Below are 13669 nucleotides of genomic sequence, written 5' to 3' on the forward strand. Positions count from 1 at the left end.
TCCTTTATGTCTTTCTTTTGAACCCTGAACTTAAAGTTTGGACTCTTGGGGGCGGTTTCCTAGACAGGGTTTAGATTAATCTATAGGCCTGGGTTATATTATGACATTTAAAGGCGGGGTGCACGATCTCTGAAAGCCAATGTTGACATTTGAAACCACCTAAACAAACCTAACAGAATCTGGACCTTCTTTTGATAGACCCGCCCCAGACATACGCAACCCAGGCAACAATGTCAGTTAGTAGACACGCCCCTTACTGCTGATTGGCTACAAGTGTGTTTTGGTAGTCGGCCCGACTCCCTTTTCCAAAGTGTTTTTCAAAAAATCATGCACCCCTCCTTTAAGTAGTTTTTACAAACAAACCAAAAAAAACTAGTGTGCATCTTGAGAAAAAACTGGCACTGATATATGTCAGCTCAAAAATGCATTTTAATCTGGGAGTAGGGTACGCCCTGTTTGGGAAACCACCCCTTTGTGGTTTTAGGAAACTAAATAAAAAAAAGTCCAAAATTGACACTGCTGTCCACATCTCTGCATTCAGCCTGAAGGTTTTAAAGACCTTTAAAGTCATGCAACTGTTCGCTGACTTCTCCACACTTTTCAATTTCTTTTATCAGACTTACAGAAACTTTGTTTTTGTCTAATGCTCCAGTGACCTCTTTTCCAGGTGTGGCTTTTATCTGATTGAATCGTGGCCAGCAGAAAAGGTGTCATTCGCAGGTGGACAGACAAAGAGAGCGAAGGGAATTATGAGAAATGCAGGGATTGGTTTGAGAGGTGGGCAGATGCTTCAGTAAAGAATACAAGCTTTGTTAACAGTGCAAGTTTTTATTTAATCTTACTATAAACTTTAGCTATCAGTAACGCTCAATGCAAATCTCTGCCTGTGATTGTTTCTTTACTTTCAGTGCGACAGACATGAATCGCCTCAAAACGTCTGCTGTGTTAAGAAGAGATGTGATATTATTATTATTATTGTGATATTATATATCAAGTAATATGTTACAAAAAGTTAAACTAATGGATCATCAGGTGATAAAACACTAGCACTGAACTTCACTTTGTGGGCAAGAGCCACATTTTCTCAGAAGTTCAAATTGACTCTCATTTGGAGTGATTGGGTTGATAAGGCCATTAGATAGAGGATGAAAGAAGGATCAAGCGGTTATTAGGGCTGGACAGTCACTCTGTGTGTTCTCATCATCTTTTGATGTAAAATTGTTGTCACCAGTCACACAGATAACCAAATTCTGCACATACCTCAAGACTGAAGCCAGCGTATAAAACTCAGTCAACTCGCATACAGTACAGCCGGTATAAACCTGACACTGAGGGGAAAACTTGTTACTGGCATTTAATTTAATAATATTTTTTCTGCATTCATTTGCATTTTCTACCATTTTTATATGTACACACTAGCAAAAACAAAATGTTATAAATTTCACAAGACAGCGGACCAAAGTGGGAATACCTGGATTGTACAGATGGATACGACATGCTTGGTAAGTACACTTTAACTTCTTATGTTTCTAATTTTATAATAATAAAGTTTTTTATTATAATTTGTGTTTAATTATTTTATATATGTTACCCTGGACCACAAAACCAGTAATAAGTCACACGGGTATATTTGTAGCAATAGCCAAAAATATATTGTATGAGTCAAAATCATCAATTTTTATGCCAAAAATCATTAAGATATAAAGATCATGTTCCATGAAGATATTTTGTAAATTTCCTACTGTAAATATATATAAAAAAATTATCATTAGTATTACGTGTTGCTAAGGACTTCATTTGGACAATTTTAAAGGCGATTATCAATATTTTGCACCCTCAGATTCCAGATTTTCATCTCGAAACCAAATATTGTCCTATCATAACAAACCATACATTAATGAAAAAATTATTTATTTAGCTCTTAGATGATGTATAATCTCAATTTCAAAAAATTCCCCCTTACACTGCACAAAATGACTTTCTTTCTTAGTATTTTTGTCTTGTTTTCAGTAGAAATATCTAAAAATTCTTTCATTAAGATGGATTTTCTTGATGAGCAAAATGAATTAGGAAAATAAGTCTAGTTTTAAGACCAAAAAAATATAAAACTTAAACGAATTTGTGCATAAAACAAGCAAAAAATTTGCCAATGTAATAAGAAAAATGATCTTGAATTAAGTGTTTATGAAAAAAAGTACATTTATTTCAAGAATACTTTTCTTATACCATTAGCAGATTTTTTTTGCTTGTTTTAAGCACTAATTTACTTAAAGTTTATATTTTATGTCTAAAACCTAGACTTAGTTTCCTAGGTCATTTTGCTCATCAAGAAAATATTAATTTAAGAATTTTTAGATATTTTCAATGAAAACAAGACAAAAATACCAAGAAATTCATTTTTCACAGTGTATGAATTATTGTGTGGTCCATGGTAACATATAGTGAATATGTGTTTAACATATAACTGAATGAATATAAATACAGATATGAGTATTTTCTGAAAGTTCTCCATTATTATTACCATCATCAGGTATATAACAGTAAAACGTACTTGTTTTCTGATCGCAGGTGTCTTTCTTGTGTATGATTCGATCTGTTTTTCTGATATTGTGTCTACCGTTGTCGGACACATCTCATTTTCCTTCCCAGAATGCAACAGGTATTGAATTATACTTATGATGGCGTTTACATTATTGGTGGTATGATAAAATCAAAAGCATCAAAAATTTTGTTTAAAGAACATTAAAAATGTGTAGATTTATGATTTTATTGTTGGATAAGTGCAGTAAGACTGATGTGTGTCTGTGTTCTTGTATTGTATATATGCGCCAATCATTGTATGGCTCAAAATTATACATTTTTTTAATGGCTAAAATAATTAGAATATTTAATGAAGATCACGAAGATACTTTGTAAATTCCCTAACGTAAATAAATAAAAAATGTATTTATCATTAGTAATAAAGGCGATTTTCTCAATATTTTGATTTCTTTTGCACCCACAGATTCCAGATTTCCAAATATTGTCCTATGCTATCATACATCAATGAAAAGCTTATTTACTTAGCTTTCAGATGATGTAGAAATGTCATGTTCAAAAAATAACCATTCATTTTCATATGGGGAAAAACTCATCAGTTTATTTTGTAAAATGTGTTTTTGCAGTGTTTTTGGGATCTGATTTAATTCGGGAAGCTTTACGGAGAGCTAAAGAGCTGACAGACGCCGCATACGCGCACACCAATGAGAGGTGAGACATACACATGCAGTTTAAAGATAAAGTTTATTACTCAAAGGATGATTTTTCATGAATTGTTTCATAGTTGTCCTGTATGTTTTTCCCAGAATTCTTAGGCAGAAATAAATATAGACACAAACAAGTAAATTCTTGGGATAATGCAATTATAAAATGAATATGGCTGTCAATGCACAGATAATGAAACCATTGAGTTCTTCATTAAGATCTCTTCTGATCGCATGTGAGATCACTGAAAAAAATCTGAAATCGGAGTCCTATATAATATTTGCGCTCCATTGTTGTGTAGGAAAAACAATGAGATCTAAATATAAGATGTTGTGTTTTTCTGAGTCGATTAATTTTTTGCCAGGGTGAAGACGTCTGTATCTGATGGTTCTGTCCGGCCCAATGACCTGCTGGCTTTGTTCAAACAGACTGGACCCCAAACCAGAACCCTCATCAGATCTGCAGAGTTTCTGGACAACACAGTGGAACTGATCAGAGAGATGGTGTACACACACACCATGGACAAACCCAAGCTCACCGGTACACACACACACATGCACACACATATGAGCCTAATGCTGTGTGCACACATGTCGCCCGTCTTTTTCGATGAGATGTCGTTTCTTATTCTTCTTGTCCTAATATCACTTATTAACAAATGAGTAAACATCCAACTTACGAAAGATTAACTCCACTGCTTCAATCTTATTGGTAGTCAGTCCCTAAAGTCGTCCCATCCGGTCGCCAACGGTTACTTACTATCCATTAAAATGAAGTGGATCGTGCCACTTTGTCGCTTGTAGTGTAAACAGGGCATTAGCAAGATACACATACATGCATGACACATCAAACTTGACTCTTGTTTTCTTCAGAGCATTTGAGTACAAACGACATGGAGACCATCTTACAGGTCACAGGCTGCTCCTCAGAAACCCTGAGACCTGTGTGTAAATCTGACTGTCTGTCCAAACGATACCGTACCATCACAGGACACTGTAACAACAGGTACACACATTCACCCTACACTATCACACCATCTGGTGCCACCTTTAATCAGATTTGTTTTTGATTATACAGAAAGAACCCCCTGTGGGGTGCAGCAAATACACCTTACACTCGCTGGCTCTCACCAGAGTATGAAGACCACCGAGGGGCACCCAGGGGCTGGAACCCACAACACATCTACCATAACTACACCCTACCACCTGTAAGACCTGTATAATAATGACTATTATATTAAGGATTTTAGTAGCAGCTGGTGGAGAAAAAATCATGGTCAGGTCACTTTGGATGAAGCATCTGCCAAATGCATAAACGTAAAATGAAAACCACTTCTGTCTGCAGGTTCGCAGTGTGTCACAGGAGGTTTTATACACTCATAATGAAAACATCTCATTGGACACGTCTCTTTCTCATCTGCTGGTGGAGTGGGGTCAATGGATCGATCACGATCTGACGTTGACACCTCAAAGCCCCAGCACTGCAGCCTTTAAGACCGGAGCGGACTGCACGCGCACCTGTAGCCGGGACACGCCCTGTTTTCCAATACAGGTGATGGTAATTTTGTGATTTATTTTATTATTTTGTGTGACCGCCCCATTCCAATTAGGAAAGCAACAACACTTGTATTATCACACGTAGTATCGAGAGGATTTTGTTTTTTTATAAAAATGTTAAATTACTTGATAAAAACAAAACTTTAAAAGCGATTATATAAATGCACATTATATCAGGGTTCCCACAGGTCATGGAATTTCTTGGAATATCATGGAATTTTTAAAGGTCTTTCTCGGACATTTAAAGTCAAACAATACTTTTTTTGTCCAAGTCATGGAATATCAGGGATTTTTGTTTGTTTCTTTAAATTTTAGTTTCCATTTATTTAAAATGTAATCCGCTTGTTAACTGGTGACGTAAGGAATACCATTTCCGGATCCAAGCCTCCACTCACTATAATTTAAACGGCTGTTTATTGGCACAGTTTATTCATTTCATGCATTTAACTCTTTCCCTGCCAAAACATACACTGAGTCTGAACTGTTGGCCCTAAGGGGTTGTTTCCGGATTTTATAAGTTGTGTTAGACCATCATCTGGTGGATAATAGCAGAAATACAGATTGCCGGAAAAACTCATCATTGGCAGGGAAGCGTTTTCTCTTAATTGACGAGTTAACTCGAGTTAACTCGTCAATGGCGGGGAAAGAGTTAAGCTACATTTTTATAAACTCACATTGTTACACTATATTACATTTATCTAGGCTCATGGCAATTCAGCTTGTTAATCAGGGAAAGTGACATTTGACTCTTTGAAGATATCAAATAAATCTTTGGTGTCTCCAGAGTACGTATGTGAAGTTTTGGCTCAAAATATCATATAGATAATTTATTATAGCATGTTAAAATTGCCACTTTGTATGTTTGAGCAAAATGTGCCGTTTTTGGGTGTGTCCTTTAAAATGCAAATGAGCTGATCTCTGAACTAAATGGCAGTGCTTTGGTTGGATAGTGCAGATTAAGGGGCGGTACACTGCAAAAAAGTTTTTTAAGAAAAACATTTTTTTTAAGAAACTTTTTTTTCAGTAAAAAATATCTAAAAATGCCAATGGGGTAAGCAAATAAAATCTTTGGCAGATTTTTTTGCTTGTTTTATGCACAAAATCACCTTTAACCCGTTAATTGGCGCTGTCCCGTGAGCAGGACACCTACATTTATTTCAATATTTTCTATGTAAATGTTAATCTATCACGACAAACTATATTGTTGGAAAGGTCTAAGAATGTAGTTTTCATATTTCAAAACCTTTTAGCAGTAATAATAATGCAGTAACTGTAATTTATTCATTTGTGACACAAGTATGCAGCAAACCTCACAGCAAACCAGCACAAACCTCAGTTTTTTGACAATTTTATGTATTAAAAATAATACTATATTGCATTTTCATTTATTACAAATAAATGTAAACTGCTTTAAAAAAAATGAATATTTTCACCTCTAGACACTTCCCTAAAAAACGTTGAAGTGTCTTCTTTAAAACAAAAAATTACCAAAATTAGGCTTCTAGACCAAAAAAAAAGGCCAGAGTTATACTAATTTAAAGGTGTATATCGCCTTTTCACCAACCCCCCACTGAAAAACGGCTGCGCCAGTTAAAGGGTTAAATTTGATATTTTTGGTCTAAAAACTAGACTTATTTTCTTGGGTCGTTTTGCCTCATCAAGAAAAAGCATCTTAAAGGCGGAGTCCACGATGTTTGAAAAACGCTTTGGAAAATTAGACGGGCCGTCTACCAAAACACACTTATACCCAATCAAATCAAATCAAATGCCGGGTTGCGTATGTGTGGGGCGGGTCTATCAACGGAAGGTCCAGATTCTATTGGGGTAGGGGCGTGTTTGTTTAGGTGATTTCAAATATCAACATTGGCTTTCAAACATCATGGACTCCGCCTTTAATTTAAAAATGTTTTGATATTTTTTACTGAAAAAAAAAACGGAATTTATTATAGTAAGAACCCCTTCTGACATCACAAGGGGAGCCAAATTTCAATTACCTATTTTGCTTGCAGAGAATGGTTTACCAAAACTAAGGGTAACACTTTATTTCGATAGTCCACTTTAGACATTTGACTAATTATGGGTAGCTTTGAAACTACTTATCAACTACCAATCTTTAGAGAATTAGTAAACTGTCTGCTTAACACTTTATTGCGATGATATCTTAACAGACATTCAAGTATCTTTGCAGGTGCATGTCAACTTATTCCACTAACCCAAACCTCTTCCCTAACCTTTACAGTCTACTTATAATCTAATGACAGTTAGCTGATAGTTATTGAAATTTAGTTGACATGTAGTTGCAAAGTCATTTGAATGTCTAAAGTGGACTATCAAAATAAATTGTAACCAAACTAGGTAACTGGGTTGATCTTTTTCACATTTTCTAGGATGATAGAAGCACTGGGGATCCAATTACAGCACTTAAACATGGAAAAAGCTTGATTTTGATAAGGATTGAAATCAAACTTTGATGCTCCTCATCTCATCATTAGATCTTCCATCTTTCTCCCCATCAGATTCCTCCTTCTGACCCCCGAACAGGCACTCAAAACTGCATGCCGTTTTTCCGCTCCGCTCCCAGTTGTACGGGCGGATCGGTCCCGTTCGGTCACCGGGAGCAGCTTAACGCCATCACGGCATTTGTGGACGCAAGCATGGTGTACGGGAGCTCGGACGCACTCGCCGCCGTTCTGCGAAACCTCTCGTCCCCTATCGGCCTGCTCGCCGTCAACCAGCTCCACTCGGACCGTGGCCTGGGCTTCATGCCCTACCTGAACCGCACGCAGCCTCACTTGGACCCGTGCGGCCCACGAGAGCGGGGCGGCTCCATCCTGTCACCAGATACAGTGGAGAATCTTGACACATCCATCGGGAATAAATCCTTCTGTTTCCAAGCAGGTTGTAGAGTCGATGATAGGAATATATTGTTTGGAATAATGTGAACTTTCATGTTGACCGTTTTCTTTCGTTGGCACGTCTCAGGTGACTCTCGGGTTAATGAACACTTGGGTATGATTGCTCTTCACACACTCTTTCTGAGAGAACACAATCGATTGGCTGAGGAGCTTCATAAGATCAACCCTCATTGGAGCCCTGACACGTTGTACCAGGAAGCCAGGAAAATAGTGGGAGCGGTCCACCAGGTGAGAACCACACCTAAAATAATTTTTTTGCCGCTCATGGACTGTTTAACTGATCTGCTCTTCTTCGTAAGGTCCTGACATGGGATCACTATTTGCCGCACATCCTGGGCCGCAGCGCTAACCTGGTCCTCATGCCTCCCTACAAGGGTTACGACCCGAACGTTGACCCCAGCATCTCCAATGTGTTCTCCACCGCTGCCTTCCGCTTCGCACACGTGACGGTGCATCCCGTCGTGAACCGCCTCGGACCCGATTACCGGTCGAACCCCGAGTACCCGGCTTTGCCATTACACCATTCCCTATTTGCATCCTGGAGGGTGGTGCACGAGGGTTTGTTTTCCATGTTTTACTCAATGCACATCCTTGTAAAATGTCATGTTTTAAAGCTGATAAAGGTTTCGCTGTGTAGGTGGTGTAGACCCTGTGTTGCGCGGTTTGTTCTTGTCCTCGGCGAAACTGCAGACGGCGGATCAGATGATGATAGAAGAACTTACAGAGAGGCTTTTCCAGGCTCAGGGTGGTCTACCACTCGACCTGGGGGCACTAAACTTGCAGAGGGGACGAGATCATGGTCTACAAGGTGCATGCATCTTGGTTTAAATGACCTTTTGTTATCAATAGTTTTGGTGTTTAATGGAATACAAGCATATTGATTCAGTAATTCACACTAGAGGTCAACTTGGGTCTAAAGAAATTTACCCGACCCCAAATGACCTGAATCACTTTTTTCCTGAACCCATATGCTTACGATTCATACATTTTTGTTTTAAACCTAAGCTTTATTTTCATCCTTTTCTCTTTGTAGGTTACAGCGCATGGCGAGAACTCTGTAGTCTGTCTGTACCTGTGAATGAGACTGATTTTGCAGGGATTGTGGGTAATGAAGTCCTGGCCAAGAAGTTGCTGCGTCTGTACGGAACAGTCGAGAACATAGATGTGTGGGCCGGTGCCATCTCAGAGCCGGCTCTGCCCGGGGGTCGTGTGGGGCCGCTGCTGGCCTGTCTGATCGCTAAACAGTTTAAAGCACTTAGAGATGGAGACAGGTAAGATACACATGTAGAGTTTTTAATTCATCATACATTGTTCCTCCAACATGGCCCAGTTTATTTATTAAAGATGCATTGTGTAACTTCTAGTAGGATCTCTTGATAGAAATGCAATATAATATACAAAACTATATTTTCTGTGGTGTATAAAGACCTTACATAATGAACTTTATTGTTTTTATTATCTTAAAATGAGCACACCGCGGGTTCTCTTACATGGAAGTCACCTCTATGTTTCTACAGTAGCCCTAAATTGACAAACTACTTTAATTAATTAATTAATTAAATGATAAAATAAAATCACAAAATATGTCCCAAATTAGAAAATGTAATGCTAAAATAAAAATTTAAACATTACCGTAAATTAAATTATTTCATTTTCAAGGTGATAAAGCACCATTCCTGGCAAATTTAATAATAAAATGCAATTTATGATTTGACATTTGTTCGTTTGTCAAAATACTGTGCGTATTTTTATTTTATCATTTAATTTTCAAATTTGGGACATATTTTGCAATTTTTTATTTATTTTATCATTTAATTAATTAATTTAAAATTGATGTCTACACAGCAACGCTATCATCCAGATACCGTATTTAAACTGTATGTCATTTTCAGACTCGATCTGCGGGACGATTCCACGTAAATTAAATTATTTAATTTTCAAGGTGATAAAGCATCATTCCTGCCAAATTTAAAAATAAAATGCAATTTATTATTTGACATTTGTTCGTATTTTTATTTTAGCATTTAATTTTCAAATTTGGGACATATTTTGCGAATTTATTTTTTATTTTATCATTTAATTAATTAATTTCAAAACTGAAAATACCTTCCATACGGTTCATCCCAATGTTGTCTCAGACAACGACATGTCCTGTGACGGCTACCGTAGCCTCTCTATGCATTTCGAAAGGGAGGGGTTGGTTGCAATTCGCAATCTCACCACTAGATGCCGGTAAAATCTACACAGTGGACCTTTAACTCTTTCCCTGCCATTGACGAGTTATCTAATCAATTAAGAGAAAGCATTTCCCTGCCAATGACGCTTTCCTGACGAGTTTTTATGGTAATCTGTAATTCTGCAATTATCCATTAGATGGCACTCTTACCCAATTTATAAAATTACAATTTTTCAATTCAATTTTATTTATATAGCGCTTTTCACAATTGGTAATTGTTTCAAAACAGCTTTACATTATTAGAAGCAAGGGAAAACACAGAAAAATCGACAGACAACATAAGTAGCAAAATACAGCGGCTATGAATAAACTTTACAAGCGAGTGTATTAATTATATAACTTATAGAAGAGGGTGATAAGTTAAGCCAATGTCGGCTGACTCCCCGGGGTTGAAAAAACCCCTAGGAGAAAAACCTCCCGACTTTTTAAGCCTACGAGGAAAAAAGTCCTAGGAGGAAAAAAACCCTTGGGAGATATATATGATGTAAACAGATAAGGAGATTAAATGGGTTTTGCCGGTTTAATCTCTGAAGCAAAAACTAATTTAATTTTAAACTCCATGTATGTTTTTATAATCGATCTGAATCTCTAAAAAAATACATTTACAAAAATGCAATTATTTCAGCTTTTTGCTCAAAATTTTGTATTTTAAAAACACCTACCCATATTTAAGTGGTTATAAAAAGAGAACAAATGAAGATATGATGAAACGTTTTTTTTTCCCCCGTTTTGTTTGTTTGTTTGAAAGCAGAGGGTCTGTTTTTCATTTGATATATTTGTATGTTTATATTTTTATACAAGAAAATTTTCCTGGAAGGCGTTTTGTGAAACTTGTGAAAATCACAAAAAATGCTGGCATGGAATGAGTTAATAATAATAAAATAAATAAATTGAGTACATGCTTCTTTAAATGGCATTTGATGATCCATGTTTACCCGTATGTTGTCTGACAGCATGTTTATGGGTAAACAAAATAAATTGTAACCCTAAAGTCAGTTCTGAAAGGTGCACAGTCTTTATGATGGATAGATGAATGGTTCTGTGTGTGGTCTCTATAAGGTTCTGGTGGCAAAATGAAGGAGTATTTCGTTCATCTCAGAGAGACGCTCTTCACACCGTATCTCTGTCTCGCATCATCTGTGACAACACTCAAATCCGTCTGGTGCCCTCTGACCCCTTCGCTCGAACACTTCACCCTGACGACCTGCTGCCATGCACAGACTTGCGCATCGGTCCTCTCGTGAACCTCTCGGCGTGGAGAGAACCAGATGCAGGTATTGATGTCTACACAGCCACGCTGTCATCCACATATTGTATATTACGACTGTATGTCATTTTCAGACTCCATCTGTGGGACGATTCCACGACTGCGTCTGGGTTATTCAGTGATGTGTGAGACTGCTGTCGTCTATCAGTGTCCCGCGGGTTACCTGCTGCATGGAGCCAGTGAGATCACCTGTGACCCCAAAACACGCAATTGGACCCCACAACCACCCACATGCCTGGGTGTGTACCTGCTAATACCTTGAACTCATAAAAAACAAATGATTTTGTGTGTATAAATCATCATACGTTTGTCTCCTGGTACTTTAAGATATGGATGAGTGTTCATCTCAGTCGGCTGTTTGCCCTTCAGACCTGCAGTGCATCAACACACCTGGATCATACACCTGCACAGGTGAACATCCTCAACAGCTTTCCAACTCTATGGGAATATCATATATTTATTTTGTAGTAATGATTTGTCGCTTCTGTTACTTAGAGCCTGTTGCCCCGCCCCTATCTGCGTCCTCCATTGTTGCATCAGTGATGTCAGTTCTGGGGGGCGTGGCTTTGATTGCACTTATCCTCATCGGCTACCAAAGGTGTGTGCTGTTATTCCCTCTGTGTGTACTATTAATCAAGCTACAATGTTAAAGGATTAGTCCATTTTCTGAAAAAAAAATACAGATAATTTATTCACCACCATGTGGTCCAAAATGTTGATGTCTTTCTTTGTTCAGTCGAGAAGAAATTATGTTTTTTGAGGAAAACATTCCAGGATTTTTCTCATTTTAATGGACTTTAATGGACCCCAACACGTAACAGTTTTAATGCAGTTTAAAATTGCAGTTTCAAGGACTCTCAAACGGGGCATAACGGTCTTATCTAGTGAAACGATTGTCATTTTTGACAAGAAAAATAAAAAATATTTTTAACTTTTTTTTAAAACACAGGCTTAACTTAGCAAGCTCTTCTATAAGTTATATAATTAATACACTCGCTTGTAAAGTTTATTCATAGCCGCTGTATTTTGCTACTTATGTTGTCTGTGTCTTATGTTTTCTGTGTTTTCCCTTGCTTCTAATAATATTAAGCTGTTTTGAAACAATTACACAATTGTGAAAAGCGCTGTATAAATTAAATTGTATTGAAAAAATTTAATGTTATAAATTGTGTAAGAGTGCCATCTAATGGATAATTGCAGAATTACAGATTACCATAAAAAACTCGTCAGGAAAGCGTCATTGGCAGGGAAATGCTTTCTCTTAATTGATTAGATAGCTCGTCAATGGCAGGAAAGAGTTAAAGGTCCACTGTGTAGATTTTACCGGCATCTAGTGGTGAGATTGTGAATTGCAACCAACCCCTCCCTTTCGAAATGCATAGAGAGGCTACGGTAGCCGTCACAGGACCCCAACACGTAACAGTTTTAATGCAGTTTCAAGGACTCTAAACGATCTCAAACGAGGCATAAGGGTCTTATCTAGCGAAACGATTGTCATTTTTGAGAAGAAAAATAAAAAATGTGCACTTTTAAACCACAACTTCTCGTCTATCTCGTGTCCTGTGACGTGCCAGTGTGATCTCACGTAATATGTCATCACGCCAAGAGGTCACGGATGACGTATCGAAACTACGCTCCAGTGTGGAGAAAGAGGACCGTTCCGACATTGTTGTATGTCGAATGATACGAATTAATGTCTTTGTTATTGTTAAAAATGGTCCGCAAATGTGCGTTTTATATATGTAACATGTGACCTTTCCACGTCATTACGCAATTACGTGAGGTCGTGCTGGTGCGTCACAGGACTAGAGATAGATGAAAAGTTGTAGTTTAAAATTGCATATTTTTATTTTTTTTGTCAAAAATGACAATCGTTTAGCTAGATGAGACGCTTATGCCTCGTTTGAGATCGTTTAGAGCTGTAATTTTTAACTGCATTTAAACTGTTAAGTATTGGGGTCCATTAAAGTGAGAAAAATCCTGGAATGTTTTCCTCAAAAAGCATAATTTCTTCTCGGCTGAACAAAGAAAGACATCAACATTTTGGATGACATGGTGGTGAGTAAATTTTCTGGATTTTTTAAAGAAAATAGACTAATCCTTTAAGTTAACTAAACTTAATCTCTATAGATTTTTCCTCTGGAAAGCCGAGCCGACGAACCCAAAATGCTGTCAGAGGAGAAGCTGAAGCTGGTTTGGAAAATCTCTCAAAGATCTTTGTTTATGTAGCCACAATCTCCAGAATTTAAACCAAACACTGGACTGGCAAGAAAAAAACATGCTTAAACTTACAGAGCACTCCTCGTGATCTCCACCGCTGTTTTATGTGTAAGCTTTTGTCTCTTGTACTTTTCCTTCAGCTGCAAAACATGTGATGTCAGATGTCACATCAGCTGATCCACAAATATCATTTGATGTTTTAGCTGTTAAGAAATCATGTGTTGATGTTTAT

The 13669-nt window shown here is 37.4% G+C and overlaps 1 protein-coding gene across 1 annotated transcript; it reads left to right on the top strand.

Annotated features, from left to right (window-relative positions):
* The first annotated feature begins 532 nt into the window (after positions 1-532).
* On the top strand, positions 533-13594 carry epx (eosinophil peroxidase). Its single transcript, XM_073869015.1, has 17 exons — positions 533-1502; positions 2569-2659; positions 3165-3249; positions 3608-3783; positions 4116-4248; positions 4321-4450; positions 4588-4794; positions 7316-7697; positions 7782-7942; positions 8014-8272; positions 8352-8522; positions 8748-8985; positions 11010-11224; positions 11292-11456; positions 11545-11628; positions 11713-11815; positions 13348-13594. The coding sequence occupies exons 1-17, from the start codon at positions 1407-1409 to the stop codon at positions 13403-13405; spliced, it is 2754 nt and encodes a 917-aa protein (XP_073725116.1). The 5' UTR covers positions 533-1406; the 3' UTR covers positions 13406-13594.
* The last annotated feature ends 75 nt before the right edge of the window (positions 13595-13669 follow it).

Source organism: Misgurnus anguillicaudatus, chromosome 6 (genome assembly GCF_027580225.2).
Source record: "Misgurnus anguillicaudatus chromosome 6, ASM2758022v2, whole genome shotgun sequence".
Taxonomy (NCBI): domain Eukaryota; kingdom Metazoa; phylum Chordata; class Actinopteri; order Cypriniformes; family Cobitidae; genus Misgurnus; species Misgurnus anguillicaudatus.

Bases quoted from the DNA above. Each gene is read 5' to 3' on its own strand.
- epx (XM_073869015.1), top strand. From the start codon at position 1,407: ATGTACACACTAGCAAAAACAAAATGTTATAAATTTCACAAGACAGCG. The intron at 7,943-8,013 runs GTGAGAACCACA...CTTCTTCGTAAG, and splicing joins TAGTGGGAGCGGTCCACCAG to GTCCTGACATGGGATCACTA. The intron at 8,273-8,351 runs GTTTGTTTTCCA...TTCGCTGTGTAG, and splicing joins CTGGAGGGTGGTGCACGAGG to GTGGTGTAGACCCTGTGTTG.